At 43.3% G+C, this 18,550-nt stretch overlaps 1 protein-coding gene across 2 annotated transcripts in view; it reads right to left on the minus strand.

Moving 5' to 3' along the window:
- LOC138491093 (zinc finger protein 271-like) overlaps nt 1-18,550 on the minus strand; it is a 231,783-nt gene that overhangs the window by 68,935 nt on the left and 144,298 nt on the right. For both annotated transcript variants that reach the window (XM_069617405.1, XM_069617404.1), the window contains exon 2: nt 3,065-3,202. In XM_069617405.1, coding sequence (XP_069473506.1) covers nt 3,065-3,202 — 138 coding nt within the window. The remainder of the gene's footprint in view (nt 1-3,064; nt 3,203-18,550) is intronic.

The raw sequence follows: 18,550 nt of genomic DNA on the forward strand, positions 1-18,550 counted from the left end.
CCATATCTAGACTGCGCAGCACCTGCATACGCCCGAAGAGGGCTTTGTGCCATATCTAGACTGTGTGGCACCCGCAAATGCCAGTGCATTATTTATCCAAATGCGCACTAACACCCTTAAGGTGGTCGCTACCACTGCAAGTTGGTCGAGCCCACTGGACGCACATTGTAAAGTCTGCGGGGACCCAGGGGAATCTATAAAACATGTTTTGTTATTTTGCCCAGGGTATTCCAGGCTGAGGAGAGGCTACCGGTTACCACTGTTTCGTTGAAGAGATATCAGATCAACTGAAAGCGCTGTTACACTCTGCAAGAGAACTACCTATGCACATTTATTTCATTACAAAGTTTCTTCATTGAGCTTGTGTGAAGTACTAAGATGTTCATAAATTAACTCATATTAATGAATTATATAGTATGCAAAGAAATGAATTTAGATTTTAAAATATTTGTATTGTAACTTTGTATAGGAAATTATCGAGGTTTTGTATGTAATTGTAGTTTATTCATTGCTGATATCAACCTGCCTTTTATTTATTGTGATGTAATTATGCTTTTATGAATAAAGTTATGTGAACAACAAAAAAGAGAGAGGGGCATTTTCTTTATAATTTCCAGAGTGTGTCCGACTCCTCCTTCCAACCCATTATACCATCCATATGTAAATTATACAACAACTCATTTTCTTGGAGTGCAAATAAATCACTGGTATTGAAGTAACTATGGCCCAAAGGTTTTTTTTTTTTTTTAAAACTGCTCTATCCGCCAGGAAATCAGTGATCAGAAGAAAGAGCTGGCAGTTTCGGTTTTTAAATTGGCTTTGCCTGGTAGTGCAGTGAGGAGCCACGTCCCACTGACACTCATTTCTATCGACTGATTATGAAGTCATTCGCTTGGCCCTAAAAAACTCCCTTCCATTTTCACGGGTAGTCATTTTGATATTACTTAAATGTTACAAAGGCAAAGCAGTGATATTTTCTGAAGTTTAGTCTATCACCATTTCATAACCAATCTTTAAAAAAGTCTGTGTGAAGATTAATACAAATTCCACAATAAATGATGAATATAAATATTCCCAATTACCCACACTGAGCAAATCCACCAATCCCACCAATCCCACCAATCCCACCAATCCCACCAATCCCGACAATCCCGACAATCCCACCAATCCCACCAATCCCACCAATCCCACCAATTCCACCAATCCCACCAATCCCACCAATCCCACCAATCCCACCAATCAAACCAATCCCACCAATCCCACCAATCAAACCAATCCCACCAATCCCACCAATTCCACCAATCCCACCAATCAAACCAATCCCACCAATCCCACCAATCCCACCAATTCCACCAATCCCACCAATCCCACCAATTCCACCAATTCCGACAATCCCACCAATCCCACCAATCCCACCAATTCCGACAATCCCACCAATCCCACCAATCCCACCAATTCCACCAATTCCACCAATCCCACCAATTCCACCAATCCCACCAATCCCACCAATCCCACCAATTCCACCAATTCCACCAATCCCACCAATTCCACCAATCCCACCAATCCCACCAATCCCACCAATCCCACCAATCCCACCAATCCCACCAATTCCACCAATCCCACCAATCCCACCAATCCCACCAATTCCACCAATTCCGACAATCCCACCAATCCCACCAATCCCACCAATCCCACCAATCCCACCAATCCCACCAATCCCACCAATCCCACCAATTCCACCAATCCCACCAATTCCACCAATCCCACCAATCCCACCAATCCCACCAATCCCACCAATCCCACCAATCCCACCAATCCCACCAATCCCACCAATTCCACCAATCCCACCAATCCCACCAATTCCACCAATCCCACCAATTCCACCAATTCCACGTCTTGAGAAGTGATCATTCTCAGCTGGGGGATATAATGTATTAGTAGAAAACTTTACATTGGTCTTAAGACGTCTACTGCTGATTCCTCGAAATGACACTAGTCAGAAAATACCAAGTCCAGACTAGGGGTGTCACAGAATTAGTTTTATGACGGTATGATAACCTTCTTGCCAAATGATGGTATATCATGGTTATCGCGGTATAGCAGGTGGAGTTAACTAATCTTTACAAATATTTTCTAAAAAGGTCACACATTGTCAGATTTATCATCACAAACAAAACCAGGCACCCAGGACCAGAATTGGGCTGTTCCGCATACTTTCCACTGAAATGCCACCCCTTGCTTCCACCAAACAAAAACACACGTGTGGAGAGGAGGAGGGAGGGAACCCTGCTGTGAATGGCAAAGCAAACTCAATAGCTTTTCTTAAGTGGTCATTTAGTCTTTTAGCTCCCCCACTGGCTACTGGTGAAGATGAACATGTTGCCATCTTGATAACCTGCATGCCACAGATCAATGGAGGCTGATGGTAGTATACGCTTACACACACACACACACACAGACACAAAATATGTTACAGCCTTTAGTTTACTTGCGGGCCAAAAGGTGTTCAGTAATCACGGACATGTTACCCTTTGGTATGGCAGCAGGGAATACCCACAGAGATGAGTGAATTTCGCAGTGTAACTTATTATATGTAAATTCAATGATAGAACCAGGGAAATCCCCCATTTACATATGTTTAGCAAACATTATCCATTAAACCCCAAAGCTGCCAACCCAAAGTAAACCCTTTTCCTTCTTGGCACTGTATTTATTCTTCCTATTGCTAACATATTGATTTTGTGTCAGGCACGTGTGGTTTATGGAATGGCATTAAAAACTGCTCCAACTGAAACTACTTGGCAGATCGCACATCCAACAGTGCAAGACCAAGACTGTGCAGCACTTGCTTACTGCAGCCTTTCCAAATCGGATTGAAAAGCACACTTAACGGTATAAATGGTATACCGGTATAAACAATGTGTTGGTTATTATTGTTCAATTGAGTGGTTCACGATATCTTTAACAGTATACCGTTATACCGCTACATCCCTAGTCCAGACTGTTAAGAATGTTATTATTATGGCTAGAAACAATGTGCTAACTACTCAAAGAAAACACACACCCGGATCCAGTATAACCAGCCTTGCCAAAATACTGCCACCGAGCTCCAGGTGGGACACCGAGCTGGGGTGTCTGAGCTGGACACAGTCGCCGGGGCCTCCTGGTGCTTCCTTCTCACTTGTAGGGGGGCCTTTAACTCCTGCATTGGAAAAATAAACAAATAATACCTTTTAGTTCATTATAAGAGCTGCTGGTGTTACAGTTCTGCAGGTTTCTAGAATCTGATGATGTCATCCAGGCAACACAACACCTGAGAATCGGTGTCAAAAGCAATCAGGGCCAAACTCGACTCAAGCATCAAACATCTGACATTAAATCACATGGAAATAATGTGTGAAGAGAGACATAGAAGAAAGACTGTTATAAAATACCACTGCAGCCTGGAATCACCATTAAACGTTTACACAGAGCAATTAAATATGTACATCACTTGCAAGGCATCCACCCAGCCCAGAAAAACGGTATGTCTGTCATGTCCTACCCCCAGCAGTAAGTGCAGGCAGTGAATGCAAGCAATGGGTGAATGCTCACTGTGTTTACGAAACTCCAGTGAGTGCGGGAACCACCTCACGCCCCTCCTCGCAATATCTCCCCACCCTGGACAGCATTCAAGACGCTCTTGACAGACGACCTATTAGAACACCTGGTCGCCCTCAAAGCCACATCATATACACATGACATCCTCCCAGCATCCATTCTCAAGACCCTCCCCCCAGAAGCTCTCCTTCCATACCTGGAGATCATCAGCAGCTCCCTAACTCAAGACACCTTCCCCTTGACCCTAAAGACAGGACAAATCCTCCCTCCCTCAACTAAAGAAACCCACACTGGATCACGACAACCTAGGTAACTATTGCCCCATCACCCATCTTCCCTTCCTACGTAAAATCATTGAGAAAGCGTCAGCCACACAACTGCAGCAACACATCAACACCAACCAACTCCTCCAAACCGGTTCAGACCCAGATGCAGCAAGGAAAAAGCAACCGTACAGGTGGTTGACGACGCCCTCAACACACTTGACAACGGCCACCCCTGCCTACTGTTTTCGGACGCTTTTGACACAGTAGACTAGCAGGCGCTTACGGACACCCTACATCGGCGCATGGGGATCAACCTTGTCCTACACTGGTTCAAGTCCTACCTCACCAACCGCAAGCAGTTCGTTCAGATGGACTACTCTAGATCGCCAATTCTACCCGTCACCTGTGGAGTCCAGCACGGTTCCATCCTCTCCCCCAGTGATCTTCAATCTAGCAAAGCCGGTAAGATAGATCAGCGGGTTGAGCGATCGCTGCTGCGATCTGAGCGTGATTTGCAGGTTGCAGGTTCGAATCCCTTTCATCCTTCCGAGGTCGATAAATGAGTACCAATTTCGGTTGGGTGATATTGTATGTAAAATGTGCTCTGTAAATCGCTTTGGATTAAGGCGCTATATAAATAACATATCATTATCATTATCTATACATAGAGCGGATGGGAGCCTCTCAGAATCCCTACCTGAAGATGGCGACTCGTCTTTTTGTGCGGTTTTGTACTTCTTCTTTACCTTGACCTTGTCCCGAAGCCGGTCCTTGTAGAGATAGTACCTATCCTCTCCGGCCGCCACAGCGATCTCCTGAGTTTACAATATGGAAGTCTGCTGTGGCAGTTGGGGGGGGGGGGGTGGGTACAGTGTCCATGAAATGAGGGGAAAGCGCTATGGCATAAAAACCCTTGTGAAAGGATGAGTAGGCTGTGGTTGGATCTTCCAGCTTGCAGCCGGAAGATCCAATTACTGATCATTACTCTTGACTCCTTTCTGACAGAATGAAGGTGCCAGAATGATGGACTACTTGATGGTAACACGGATATTGCCTGAGAGGATACTGGAACCTAATGAGGTAAGTGAACCATAGTAGGAGGGAGTCTACCAGGCAAACGATAAGTCCGGAGTAGAATAGGAAAACAAGGACTGAAGTCTCAAAGAGAGTAGCCCCTGGGAAGCAGAACTGGAATAGCAGAAAAGTGGATGGAGCAAGTTAAGAGAGAGAGCTCCAAGACCGCTGCTATCGTTATACGAAGCCTTGAGAATGCGGCACCGAGAGTGCAGCACAAAGGGAACCGGCCACGTAGGACGCAGGCAGAACGAGCAGCGGAAAACACAGCTGTTAAAGAACAGCCGCTGCTGGCAGGCAAAGCGGAAAGGGAGGAAAGGCGGTGCGAGAGCCGAAAGGAGAAGCGGGACGCTACCGCGTAGCAGGAATAAGTAGGGCCAGAAACGCTACGAGAGAGGAGCGGGAGTGCAAAAGACCTAAATAAGGGAGAAATGTATTTAACGTCTTACCCGTGGGCCAGCATAGCAGGAAGGTTGCAATCTGGTTGCTTTATGCCGTCTCCCTTTCCCGGCGGTGGCCATCTTGGGAACCACTAGACCGTCACTGCCAGAAACGTACTGGCACCTTCGTACGTGACTCGTTCTTGAAAAGAACGCGCCGGGTCCTCAGCGCCAGCGCTGCCACAATGACCACTATGGGGTTGTGACAGAGCCATCCTAGTCACACACAACATCCACACCCACCAATACGCTGATGACACACATCTATACCTCAAGCTAGACTCCATCAAGGACATCCACAAGGACATCCATAGGCTCAAAACCTGCCTGTCGCTGATCCAGTCTTGAATGTCCAGTGCATACTTGAAGCTCAACCCCTCCAAGACCGAATTCCTACTCCTTACCAACACCACCAAACACCCAGACATACAGACCTGGCTATAAACCCGGAACTCTTAGAGCTTCAAACCCCAAGCTCACTTCCTGCGCCAAGTCCCTCGGGTTCTACATCGACAAAACACTTCTCCTTTAAAAAAGAAAACTTAGACAGCTTGGAATCAGATGATCTTCCTGCAAAATGTCAAGCCCTTCCCCTCTCCGGACAGCTTTAGATCCACTGTACAAGCACTGATCCCACCTAAATTGAGGCAATGCACTCCTTGAAAGCCTACTGTCATCCTCCTTTGTGCCCCTGAGAAGTGTCCTACATGCAGCCGCATGCCTCATCAAGGGTCTACGCAGATACAACCACATCACCCCAGCCCTCATAGACCTTCACTGGCATCCACTGCACGCAAGAATCACCTTCAAGTCTTGCTGCATCATCTATAAGGCAGTCGCCCTCAAGTCATCCAGCTACCTTGCAGAGAAACTCGCCATCTCTGGTGGACAGCACACCACCAGAAGCCAGGACATGTGCAGACTTGAAATCTGCAGCTGCCAAAGGGAAAGGACCAGAAAACAAGCCCTCTCTGCCAATGCTCCAAGACTATGGAACCTCCACCCCATCAATTCATAAAAGAACTCTAGACCCACCTCTTCACAGAGTCTCTCCTCCTCAACACCTAGGCCATCACGTCGCCCCTTCCGCCACCTGACCCGCTAGATGCAACCCCCCCGTTCTCCTACCCGCCACCCATTACATCTATAACCCTCCTCCGTATCCTACCCCCGCTGTATATCTGGTCTGTTACCATTGCGAAGCTCTCCATTATACATATGTACTGTTGTACACCTCCGTAAAGCGCTCCATTTGGCATCGGTATTGTTGTATACCTATGTACAGAGCTCAGTGACTTCTCAAAGCTAGTTCGCGCAAAACAAACACCATAATAACCTCAGTAAATGCACACATTCTCACCCCTGCGAATAGCCCCTGTGGGTGCAGGCAGCACTAATGAGGGCATGCAGAGTAAGTGGGTGCAGGACAAGCATCCCCCATTGTGGAATCCAGTAACTGCGTGAACTCCTAGAAAGTCATGCACCCCCAGTGAGATCAAGTGACTGCAAGTATCCCTAAGGAACCCAATGACCTCTAGTGAGTGCATGTAACCTTCATCCAGTATAGGAAACACCCTGAGTTCAGGCAGGGAACCTAGGAACTACTGAGACATCCAGGACAGGAAACCCAGAGTGCAGGCATCCCCAGGGAACATAGGGACCTCTAGTGAGTGCACGTAACCCTCATCTGGTACAGAAAACCCCCTGAGAGCACACATTCCCAGTGAATCCAAGGACCTCTAGTGAGTGCAAGTAACCCTCTGCCAGCATGTAACCCTCATGCAGTATAGGAAACCCCCTGGGCGCAGGTATCACCAGGGAACCTAGGGACCTCTAGCTTGTGCATGCAACCCTCATCCAGTACAGGAAACCCCTAGTGCAGGCATCCCCAAGGAACATAGGGACCTATAGCGAGTGCACATAACGCTCATCCAGCACAGGAAACCTCCCAATTATTCTATTACTTTAGACCATGTTTGGATTCTCTGCTATTATTCGATTACTGCAGCCAGTGTGCGGTTTCCGTGCTATTATTCTATTACTGGAGCCAGCATTTGGTTTCCCTACTATTATTCTATTACTGTAGCCAGTGTTGCGTTCCCTACTGTTATTCTATTACTGTAGCCAGCGTTTAGTTTCCCTGCTATTATTCTGTTACTGCAGCCAGTGTGTGGTTTCCCTGCTATTATTCTATTACTGCAGGCAGTGTTTGGTTTCCCTGCTATTATTCTATTACTGTAGCCAGTGTTTGGCCTCCCTGCTATTATTCTATTACTGCAGGCAGTGTTTGGTTTCCCTGCGCTATTATTCTATTACTGTAGCCAGTGTTTGGCTTCCCTACTATTATTCTATTACTGTAGCCAGTGTTTGACGTCCCTACTATTATTCTATAACTGCAGCCAGTGTGCGGTTTCCCTGCTATTATTCTATTACTGCAGGCAGTGTTTGGTTTCCCTGCTATTATTCTATTACTGTAGCCAGTGTTTTGCCTCCCTGCTATTATTCTATTACTGTAGCCAGTGTGTGGTTTCCCTGCTATTATTCTATTACTGCAGGCAGTGTTTGGTTTCCCTGCTATTATTCTATTACTGTAGCCAGTGTTTGTTTGGCCTCGCTGCTATTATTCTATTACTGTAGCCAGTGTGTGGTTTCCCTGCAATTATTCTATTACTGTAGCCAGTGTTTGGCTTCCCTACTATTATTTTATTACTGTAGCCAGTGTTTGGTTTCCCTACTATTATTCTATTACTGCAGCCAGTGTTTGGTTTCCCTGCTATTATTCGATTACTGTAGCCAATGATTGGTTTCCCTATTATTCTATTATTATTATGCCATTATTGTAGCCAGTGTTCGGCCTTCCTAATGTAATTCTATTACTGTAGCCAGAGTTTGGTTTCCCTGCTATTATTCTATTACTGTAGCCAGTGTGTGGTTTCCCTGCTATTATTCTATTACTGTAGCCAGTGTTTGGTTTCCCTGCTATTATTCTATTACTGTAGCCAGTGTTTGGTTTCCCTGCTATTATTCTATTACTGTAGCTAGTGTTTGGTTTCCCTACTATTATTCTATTACTGCAGCCAGTGTTTGGCTTCCCTACTATTATTCTATTACGGCAGCCAGTGTGTGGTTTCCCTGCTATTATTCTATTACGGCAGCCAGTGTGTGGTTTCCCTGCTATTATTCTATTACTGTAGCCAATGGTTGGTTTCCCTACTATTATTCTATTACTGCAGCCAGTGTGCGGCTTCCCTGCTATTATTCCATTACTGGAGCCAGCATTTGGTTTCCCTACTATTATTCTATTACTGCAGCCCGTGTTTGGCCTGCTTGCTATTATTCTATTACTGTAGCCAGTGTTTGGTTTCCCTACTATTATTCTATTACTGTAGCCATTGTTGCGTTCCCTACTCTTATTCTATTACTGTAGCCAGGGTTTAGTTTCCCTGCTATTATTCTATTACTGCAGGCAGTGTTTGGTTTCCCTGCTATTATTCTATTACTGTAGCCAGTTTTTGGCTTCCCTACTATTATTCTATTACTGTAGCCAGTGTTTGGCTTCCCTACTATTATTCTATTGCTGCAGCCAGTGTGTGGATTCCCTGCTATTATTCTATTACTGCAGGCAGTGTTTGGTTTCCCTGCTATTATTCTATTACTGTAGCCAGTGTTTGGGTTGTATTACTGTAGCCAGTGTTTGGCTTCCCTCCTATTATTCTATTACTGCAGCCAGTGTTTGGTTTCCCTGCTATTATTCTATTATTATTAATCTATTACTGAAGCCAGTGTTTGGCCTCCCTGCTATTATTCTATTACTGCAGGCAGTATTTGGTTTCCCTGCTATTATTCCATTACTGGAACCAGCATTTGGTTTCCCTACTATTATTCTATTACTGTAGCCATTGTTGTGTTCCCTACTCTTATTCTATTACTGCAGCCAGTGTGTGGATTCCGAGCTATTATTCTATTACTGTAGCCAGTGTACGGTTTCCCTGCTATTATTCTATTACTGCAGGCAGTGTTTGGTTTCCCTGCTATTATTCTATTACTGTAGCCAGTTTTTGGCTTCCCTACTATTATTCTATTACTGTAGCCAGTGTTTGGCTTCCCTACTATTATTCTATTACTGCAGCCAGTGTGTGGATTCCCTGCTATTATTCTATTACTGCAGGCAGTGTTTGGTTTCCCTGCTATTATTCTATTACTGTAGCCAGTGTTTGGGTTGTATTACTGTAGCCAGTGTTTGGCTTCCCTCCTATTATTCTATTACTGCAGCCAGTGTGTGGCTTCCCTGCTATTATTCTATTACTGTAGCCAGTGTTTGGTTTCCCTGCTATTATTCCATTACTGGAGCCAGCATTTGGTTTCCCTACTATTATTCTATTACTGTAGCCATTGTTGCGTTCCCTACTGTTATTCTATTACTGTAGCCAGCGTTTAGTTTCCCTGCTATTATTCTGTTACTGCAGCCAGTGTGTGGTTTCCCTGCTATTATTCTATTACTGTAGCCAGTGTTTGGCTTCCCTACTATTATTCTATTACTGCAGCCAGTGTTTGGCTACAGTAATAGAATAATAGTAGGGAAGCCAGTGTGTGGATTCCCTGCTATTATTCTATTACTGCAGGCAGTGTTTGGTTTCCCTGCTATTATTCTATTACTGTAGCCAGTGTTTGGGTTGTATTACTGTAGCCAGTGTTTGGCTTCCCTGCTATTATTCTATTACTGCAGGCAGTGTTGGTTTCCCTGCTATTATTCTATTACTGTAGCCAGTGTTTGGGTTGTATTACTGTAGCCAGTGTTTGGCCTCCCTGCTATTATTCTATTACTGCAGCCAGTGTTTGGCTTCCCTGCTATTATTCTATTACTGCAGCCAGTGTGTGGTTTCCCTGCTATTATTCTATTACTGCATCCAGTGTTTGGCTTCCCTACTATTATTCTATTACTGCAGCCAGTGTTTGGCTTCCCTGCTATTATTCTATTACTGTAGCCAGTGTGTGGTTTCCCTGCTATTATTCTATTACTGCAGCCAGTGTTTGGCTTCCCTACTATTATTCTATTACTGTAGCCAGTGTTTGGTTTCCCTGCTATTATTCTATTACTGTAGCCAGTGTTTGGCTTCCCTGCTATTATTCTATTACTGCAGGCAGTGTTTGGTTTCCCTGCTATTATTCCATTACTGGAGCCAGCATTTGGTTTCCCTACTATTATTCTATTACTGTAGCCATTGTTGCGTTCCCTACTGTTATTCTATTACTGTAGCCAGCGTTTAGTTTCCCCGCTATTATTTTGTTACTGCAGCCAGTGTGTGGTTTCCCTGCTATTATTCTATTACTGTAGCCAGTGTTTGGCCTCCCTGCTATTATTCTATTACTGTAGCCAGTGTGTGGTTTCCCTGCTATTATTCTATTACTGCATGCAGTGTTTGGTTTCCCTGCTATTATTCTATTACTGTAGCCAGTGTTTGGGTTGTATTACTGTAGCCAGTGTTTGGCTTCCCTGCTATTATTCTATTACTGCAGCCAGTGTGTGGTTTTCCTGCTATTATTCTATTACTGCAGGCAGTGTTTGGTTTCCCTGCTATTATTCCATTACTGGAGCCAGCATTTGGTTTCCCTACTATTATTCTATTACTGTAGCCATTGTTGCGTTCCCTACTGTTATTCTATTACTGTAGCCAGCGTTTAGTTTCCCTACTATTATTCTGTTACTGCAGCCAGTGTGTGGTTTCCCTGCTATTATTCTATTACTGTAGCCAGTGTTTGGGTTGTATTACTGTAGCCAGTGTTTGGCTTCCCTGCTATTATTCTATTACTGTAGCCAGTGTTTGGCTTCCCTACTATTATTCTATTACTGCAGCCAGTGTGTGGTTTCCCTGCTATTATTCTATTACTGTAGCCAGTGTGTGGATTCCCTGCTATTATTCTATTACTGCAGCCAGTGTTTGGCTTCCCTACTATTATTCTATTACTGTAGCCAGTGTTTGGTTTCCCTGCTATTATTCTATTACTGTAGCCAGTGTTTGGCTTCCCTGCTATTATTCTATGGCTGCAGCCAGTGTTTGGTTTCCCTGCTTTTATTCTATTATTGTAGCCAGTGTGTGGTTTCCCTGCTATTATTCTATTACTGCAGGCAGTGTTTGGTTTCCCTGCTATTATTCCATTACTGGAGCCAGCATTTGGTTTCCCTACTATTATTCCATTACTGGAGCCAGTATTTGGTTTCCCTACTATTATTCTATTACTGTAGCCATTGTTGTGTTCCCTACTGTTATTCTATTACTGAAGCCAGCGTTTAGTTTCCCCGCTATTATTTTGTTACTGCAGCCAGTGTGTGGTTTCCCTGCTATTATTCTATTACTGTAGCCAGTGTTTGGCCTCCCTGCTATTATTCTATTACTGTAGCCAGTGTGTGGTTTCCCTGCTATTATTCTATTACTGCATGCAGTGTTTGGTTTCCCTGCTATTATTCTATTACTGTAGCCAGTGTTTGGGTTGTATTACTGTAGCCAGTGTTTGGCTTCCCTACTATTATTCTATTACTGTAGCCAGTGTTTGGTTTTCCTGCTATTATTCTATTACTGCAGCCAGTGTGTGGTTTTCCTGCTATTATTCTATTACTGCAGCCAGTGTTTGGCTTCCCTACTATTATTCTATTACTGTAGCCAGTGTTTGGTTTTCCTGCTATTATTCTATTACTGCAGCCAGTGTTTGGCTTCCCTACTATTATGCTATTACTGCAGCTAGTGTGTGGTTTCCCTGCTATTATTCTATTACGGCAGCCAGTGTATGGTTTCCCTGCTATTATTCTATTACTGTAGCCAATGGTTGGTTTCCCTACTATTATTCTATTACTGCAGCCAGTGTGCGGCTTCCCTGCTATTATTCTATTACTGCAGGCAGTGTTTGGTTTCCCTGCTATTATTCTATTACTGCAGCCAGCATTTGGTTTCCCTACTATTATTCCATTACTGTAGCCAGGTGTGTGGTTTCCCTGCTATTATTCTATTACTGCAGCCAGTGTGTGGTTTCCCTGCTATTATTCTATTACTGCAGCTAGTGTTTGGTTTCCCTGCTATTATTCTATTGCTGTAGCCAGTTTTTGGCTTCCCTACTATTATTGTATTACTGTAGCCAGTGTTTGGCTTCCCTACTATTATTCCATTACTGGAGCCAGCATTTGTTTTCCCTACTATTATTCCATTACTGGAGCCAGCATTTGGTTTCCCTACTATTATTCTATTACTGTAGCCATTGTTGCGTTCCCTACTGTTATTCTATTACTGTAGCCAGCGTTTAGTTTCCCTGCTATTATTCCATTACTGGAGCCAGCATTTGGTTTCCCTACTATTATTCTATTACTGTAGCCATTGTTGCGTTCCCTGCTGTTATTCTATTACTGTAGCCAGTGTTTGGCCTCCCTGCTATTATTCTATTACTGTAGCCAGTGTGTGGTTTCCCTGCTATTATTCTATTACTGCAGGCAGTGTTTGGTTTCCCTGCTATTATTCTATTGCTGTAGCCAGTTTTTGGCTTCCCTACTATTATTGTATTACTGTAGCCAGTGTTTGGCTTCCCTACTATTATTCTATTACTGCAGCCAGTGTGTGGATTCCCTGCTATTATTCTATTACTGCAGGCAGTGTTTGGTTTCCCTACTATTATTCTATTACTGTAGCCAGGGTTTGGGTTGTATTACTGTAGCCAGTGTTTGGCTTCCTTGCTATTATTCTATTACTGCAGCCAGTGTGTGGTTTCCCTGCTATTATTCTATTACTGCAGCCAGTGTTTGGCTTCCCTACTATTATTCTATTACTGCAGCCAGTGTGCGGCTTCCCTGCTATTATTCTATTACTGCAGGCAGTGTTTGGTTTCCCGGCTATTATTCTATTACTGGAGCCAGCATTTGGTTTCCCTACTATTATTCCATTACTGCAGCCAGTGTGTGGTTTCCCTGCTATTATTCTATTGCTGCAGCCAGTGTTTGGATTCCCTACTATTATTCTATTACTGTAGCCAGTGTGTGGTTTCCCTGCTATTATTCTATTACTGCAGGCAGTGTTTGGTTTCCCTGCTATTATTCCATTACTGGAGCCAGCATTTGTTTTCCCTACTATTATTCCATTACTAGAGCCAGCATTTGGTTTCCCTACTATTAGTCTATTACTGTAGCCATTGTTGCGTTCCCTGCTGTTATTCTATTACTGTAGCCAGCGTTTAGTTTCCCTGCTATTATTCTATTACTGCAGCCAGTGTGTGGTTTCCCTGCTATTATTCTATTACTGCAGCCAGTGTTTGGCTTCCCTACTATTATTCTATTACTGTAGCCAGTGTGTGGTTTCCCTGCTATTATTCTATTACTGCAGGCAGTGTTTGGTTTCCCTACTATTATTCCATTACTGGAGCCAGCATTTGGTTTCCCGACTATTATTCTATTACTGTAGCCATTGTTGCGTTCCCTACTGTTATTCTATTACTGTAGCCAGCGTTTAGTTTCCCTGCTATTATTCCATTACTGGAGCCAGCATTTGGTTTCTTTACTATTATTCTATTACTGTAGCCATTGTTGCGTTCCCTGCTGTTATTCTATTACTGTAGCCAGTGTGTGGTTTCCCTGCTATTATTCTATTACTGCAGGCAGTGGTTGGTTTCCCTGCTATTATTCTATTACTGTAGCCAGTGTTTGGCCTCCCTGCTATTATTCTACTACTGTAGCCAGTGTGCGGTTTCCCTGCTATTATTCTATTACTGCAGGCAGTGTTTGGTTTCCCTGCTATTATTCTATTACTGTAGCCAGTGTTTGGGTTGTATTACTGTAGCCAGTGTTTGGCTTCCCTGCTATTATTCTATTACTGCAGGCAGTGTGTGGTTTCCCTGCTATTATTCTATCACTGCAGCCAGTGTTTGGCTTCCCTACTATTATTCTGTTACTGTAGCCAGGGTTTGGTTTCCCTGCTATTTTTCTATTACTGTAGCCATTGTTGCGTTCCCTACTGTTATTCTATTACTGTAGCCAGCGTTTAGTTTCCCTGCTATTATTCTGTTACTGCAGCCAGTGTGTGGTTTCCCTGCTATTATTCTATTACTGCAGGCAGTGTTTGGTTTCCCTGCTATTATTCTATTACTGTAGCCAGTGTTTGGCCTCCCTGCTATTATTCTATTACTGTAGCCAGTGTGTGGTTTCCCTGCTATTATTCTATTACTGTAGCCAGTGTTTGGGTTGTATTACTGTAGCCAGTGTTTGGCTTCCCTGCTATTATTCTATTACTGCAGCCAGTGTGTGGTTTCCCTGCTATTATTCTATTACTGCAGCCAGTGTGTGGCTTCCCTACTATTATTCTGTTACTGTAGCCAGTGTTTGGTTTCCCTGCTATTATTCTATTACTGTAGCCATTGTTGCGTTACCTACTGTTATTCTATTACTGTAGCCAGCGTTTAGTTTTCCTGCTATTATTCTGTTACTGCAGCCAGTGTGTGGTTTCCCTGCTATTATTCTATTACTGCAGGCAGTGTTTGGTTTCCCTGCTATTATTCTATTACTGTAGCCAGTGTTTGGCCTCCCTGCTATTATTCTATTACTGTAGCCAGTGTGTGGTTTCCCTGCTATTATTCTATTACTGTAGCCAGTGTGTGGATTCCCTGCTATTATTCTATTACTGTAGCCAGTGTTTGGTTTCCCTGCTATTATTCTATTACTGTAGCCAGTGTTTGGTTTCCCTGCTATTATTCTATGACTGAAGCCAGTGTTTAGTTTCCCTGCTATTATTCTATTACTGCAGGGAGTGTTTGATTTCCCTGCTATTATTCCATTACTGAAGCCAGCATTTGTTTTCCCTACTATTATTCCATTACTGTAGCCAGCATTTGGTTTCCCTACTATTATTCTATTACTGTAGCCATTGCTGTGTTCCCTACTGTTATTCTATTACTGTAGCCAGCTTTTAGTTTCCCTGCTATTATTCCATTACTGGAGCCAGCATTTGGTTTCCCTACTATTATTCTATTACTGTAGCCAGTGTTTGGCCTCCCTGCTATTATTCTATTACTGTAGCCAGTGTGTGGTTTCCCTGCTATTATTCTATTACTGCAGGCAGTGTTTGGTTTCCCTGCTATTATTCTATTACTGCAGGCAGTGTTTGGTTTCCCTGCTATTATTCTGTTACTGTAGCCAGTGTTTGGTTTCCCTGCTATTATTCTATTACTGTAGCCATTGTTGCGTTCCCTACTGTTATTCTATTACTGTAGCCAGCGTTTAGTTTCCCTGCTATTATTCTGTTACTGCAGCCAGTGTGTGGTTTCCCTGCTATTATTCTATTACTGTAGCCAGTGTTTGGCCTCCCTGCTATTATTCTATTACTGTAGCCAGTGTGTGGTTTCCCTGCTATTATTCTATTACTGTAGCCCGTGTGTGGATTCCCTGCTATTATTCAATTACTGTAGCCAGTGTTTGGTTTCCCTGCTATTATTCTATTACTGTAGCCAGTGTTTGGTTTCCCTGCTATTATTCTATGACTGAAGCCAGTGTTTAGTTTCCCTGCTATTATTCTATTATTATTAATCTATTACTGCAGCCAGTGTTTGGCTTCCCTGCTATTATTCTATTACTGTAGCCAGTGTGTGGTTTCCCTGCTATTATTCTATTACTGCAGGGAGTGTTTGGTTTCCCTGCTATTATTCCATTACTGGAGCCAGCATTTGGTTTCCCTACTTTTATTCTATTACTGTAGCCATTGTTGTGTTCCCTACTGTTATTCTATTACTGTAGCCAGCTTTTAGTTTCCCTGCTATTATTCCATTACTGGAGCCAGCATTTGGTTTCCCTACTATTATTCTATTACTGTAGCCATTGTTGCGTTCCCTGCTGTTATTCTATTACTGTAGCCAGTGTTTGGCCTCCCTGCTATTATTCTATTACTGTAGCCAGTGTGTGGTTTCCCTGCTATTATTCTATTACTGCAGGCAGTGTTTGGTTTCCCTGCTATTATTCTATTACTGTAGCCAGTTTTTGGCTTCCCTACTATTATTGTATTACTGTAGCCAGTGTTTGGCTTCCCTACTATTATTCTATTACTGCAGCCAGTGTGTGGATTCCCTGCTATTATTCTGTTACTGCAGCCAGTGTGTGGTTTCCCTGCTATTATTCTATTACTGCAGCCAGTGTTTGGCTTCCCTACTATTATTCTGTTACTGTAGCCAGTGTTTGGTTTCCCTGCTATTATTCTGTTACTGCAGCCAGTGTGTGGTTTCCCTGCTATTATTCTATTACTGCAGGCAGTGTTTGGTTTCCCTGCTATTATTCTATTACTGTAGCCAGTGTTTGGCCTCCCTGCTATTATTCTATTACTGTAGCCAGTGTGTGGTTTCCCTGCTATTATTCTATTACTGCAGGTAGTGCTTGGTTTCCCTGCTATTATTCTATTAAGGCAGCCAGTGTGTGGTTTCCCTGCTATTATTCTATTACTGTAGCCAATGGTTGGTTTCCCTACTATTATTCTATTACTGCAGCCAGTGTGCGGCTTCCCTACTATTATTCTATTACTGTAGCCAGTGTGTGGTTTCCCTGCTATTATTCTATTACTGCAGGCAGTGTTTGGTTTCCCTGCTATTATTCCATTACTGGAGCCAGTGTGTGGTTTCCCTGCTATTATTCTATTACTGTAGCCAATGGTTGGTTTCCCTACTATTATTCTATTACTGCAGCCAGTGTGCGGCTTCCCTGCTATTATTCTATTACTGTAGCCAGTGTGTGGTTTCCCTGCTATTATTCTATTACTGCAGGCAGGGCTTGGTTTCCCTGCTATTATTCTATTACTGTAGCCAGTGTTTGGGTTGCATTACTGTGGCCAGTGTTTGGCTTCCCTGCTATTATTCTATTACTGCAGCCAGTGTGTGGTTTCCCTGCTATTATTCTATTACTGCAGCCAGTGTTTGGCTTCCCTACTATTATTCTATTACTGTAGCCAGTGTTTGGTTTTCCTGCTATTATTCTATTACTGCAGCCAGTGTTTGGCTTCCCTACTATTATGCTATTACTGCAGCTAGTGTGTGGTTTCCCTGCTATTATTCTATTACGGCAGCCAGTGTGTGGTTTCCCTGCTATTATTCTATTACTGTAGCCAATGGTTGGTTTCCCTACTATTATTCTATTACTGCAGCCAGTGTGCGGCTTCCCTACTATTATTCTTTACTGGAGCCAGCATTTGTTTTCCCTACTATTATTCCATTACTGGAGCCAGCATTTGGTTTCCCTACTATTATTCTATTACTGTAGCCATTGTTGCGTTCCCTACTGTTATTCTATTACTGTAGCCAGTGTTTAGTTTCCCTGCTAGTATTCCATTACTGGAGCCAGCATTTGGTTTCCCTACTATTATTCTATTACTGTAGCCATTGTTGCGTTCCCTGCTGTTATTCTATTACTGTAGCCAGTGTTTGGCCTCCCTGCTATTATTCTATTACTGTAGTCAGTGTGTGGTTTCCCTGCTATTATTCTATTACTGCAGCCAGTGTTTGGCTTCCCTACTATTATTCTATTACTGTAGCCAGTGTGTGGTTTCCCTGCTATTATTCTATTACTGCAGGCAGTGTTTGGTTTCCCTGCTATTATTCCATTACTGGAGCCAGCATTTGTTTTCCCTACTATTATTCCATTACTGGAGTCAGCATTTGGTTTCCCTACTATTATTCTATTACTGTAGCCATTGTTGCGTTCCCTACTGTTATTCTATTACTGTAGCCAGCGTTTAGTTTCCCTGCTATTATTCTATTACTGGAGCCAGCATTTGGTTTCCCTACTATTATTCTATTACTGTAGCCATTGTTGCGTTCCCTGCTGTTATTTTATTACTGTAGCCAGTGTTTGGCCTCCCTGCTATTATTCTATTACTGTAGCCAGTGTGTGGTTTCCCTGCTATTATTCTATTACTGCAGGCAGTGTTTGGTTTCCCTGCTATTATTCTATTACTGTAGCCAGTGTTTGGCCTCCCTGCTATTATTCTATTACTGTAGCCAGTGTACGGTTTCCCTGCTATGATTCTATTACTGCAGGCAGTGTTTGGTTTCCCTGCTATTATTCTATTACTGTAGCCAGTGTTTGGGTTGTATTACTGTATCCATTGTTTGGCTTCCCTGCTATTATTCTATTACTACAGGCAGTGTGTGATTTCCCTACTATTA

This window comes from Ambystoma mexicanum, chromosome 10, assembly GCF_040938575.1.
Source record: "Ambystoma mexicanum isolate Mex_15411 chromosome 10, UKY_AmexF1_1, whole genome shotgun sequence".
Taxonomy (NCBI): Eukaryota; Metazoa; Chordata; class Amphibia; order Caudata; family Ambystomatidae; genus Ambystoma; species Ambystoma mexicanum.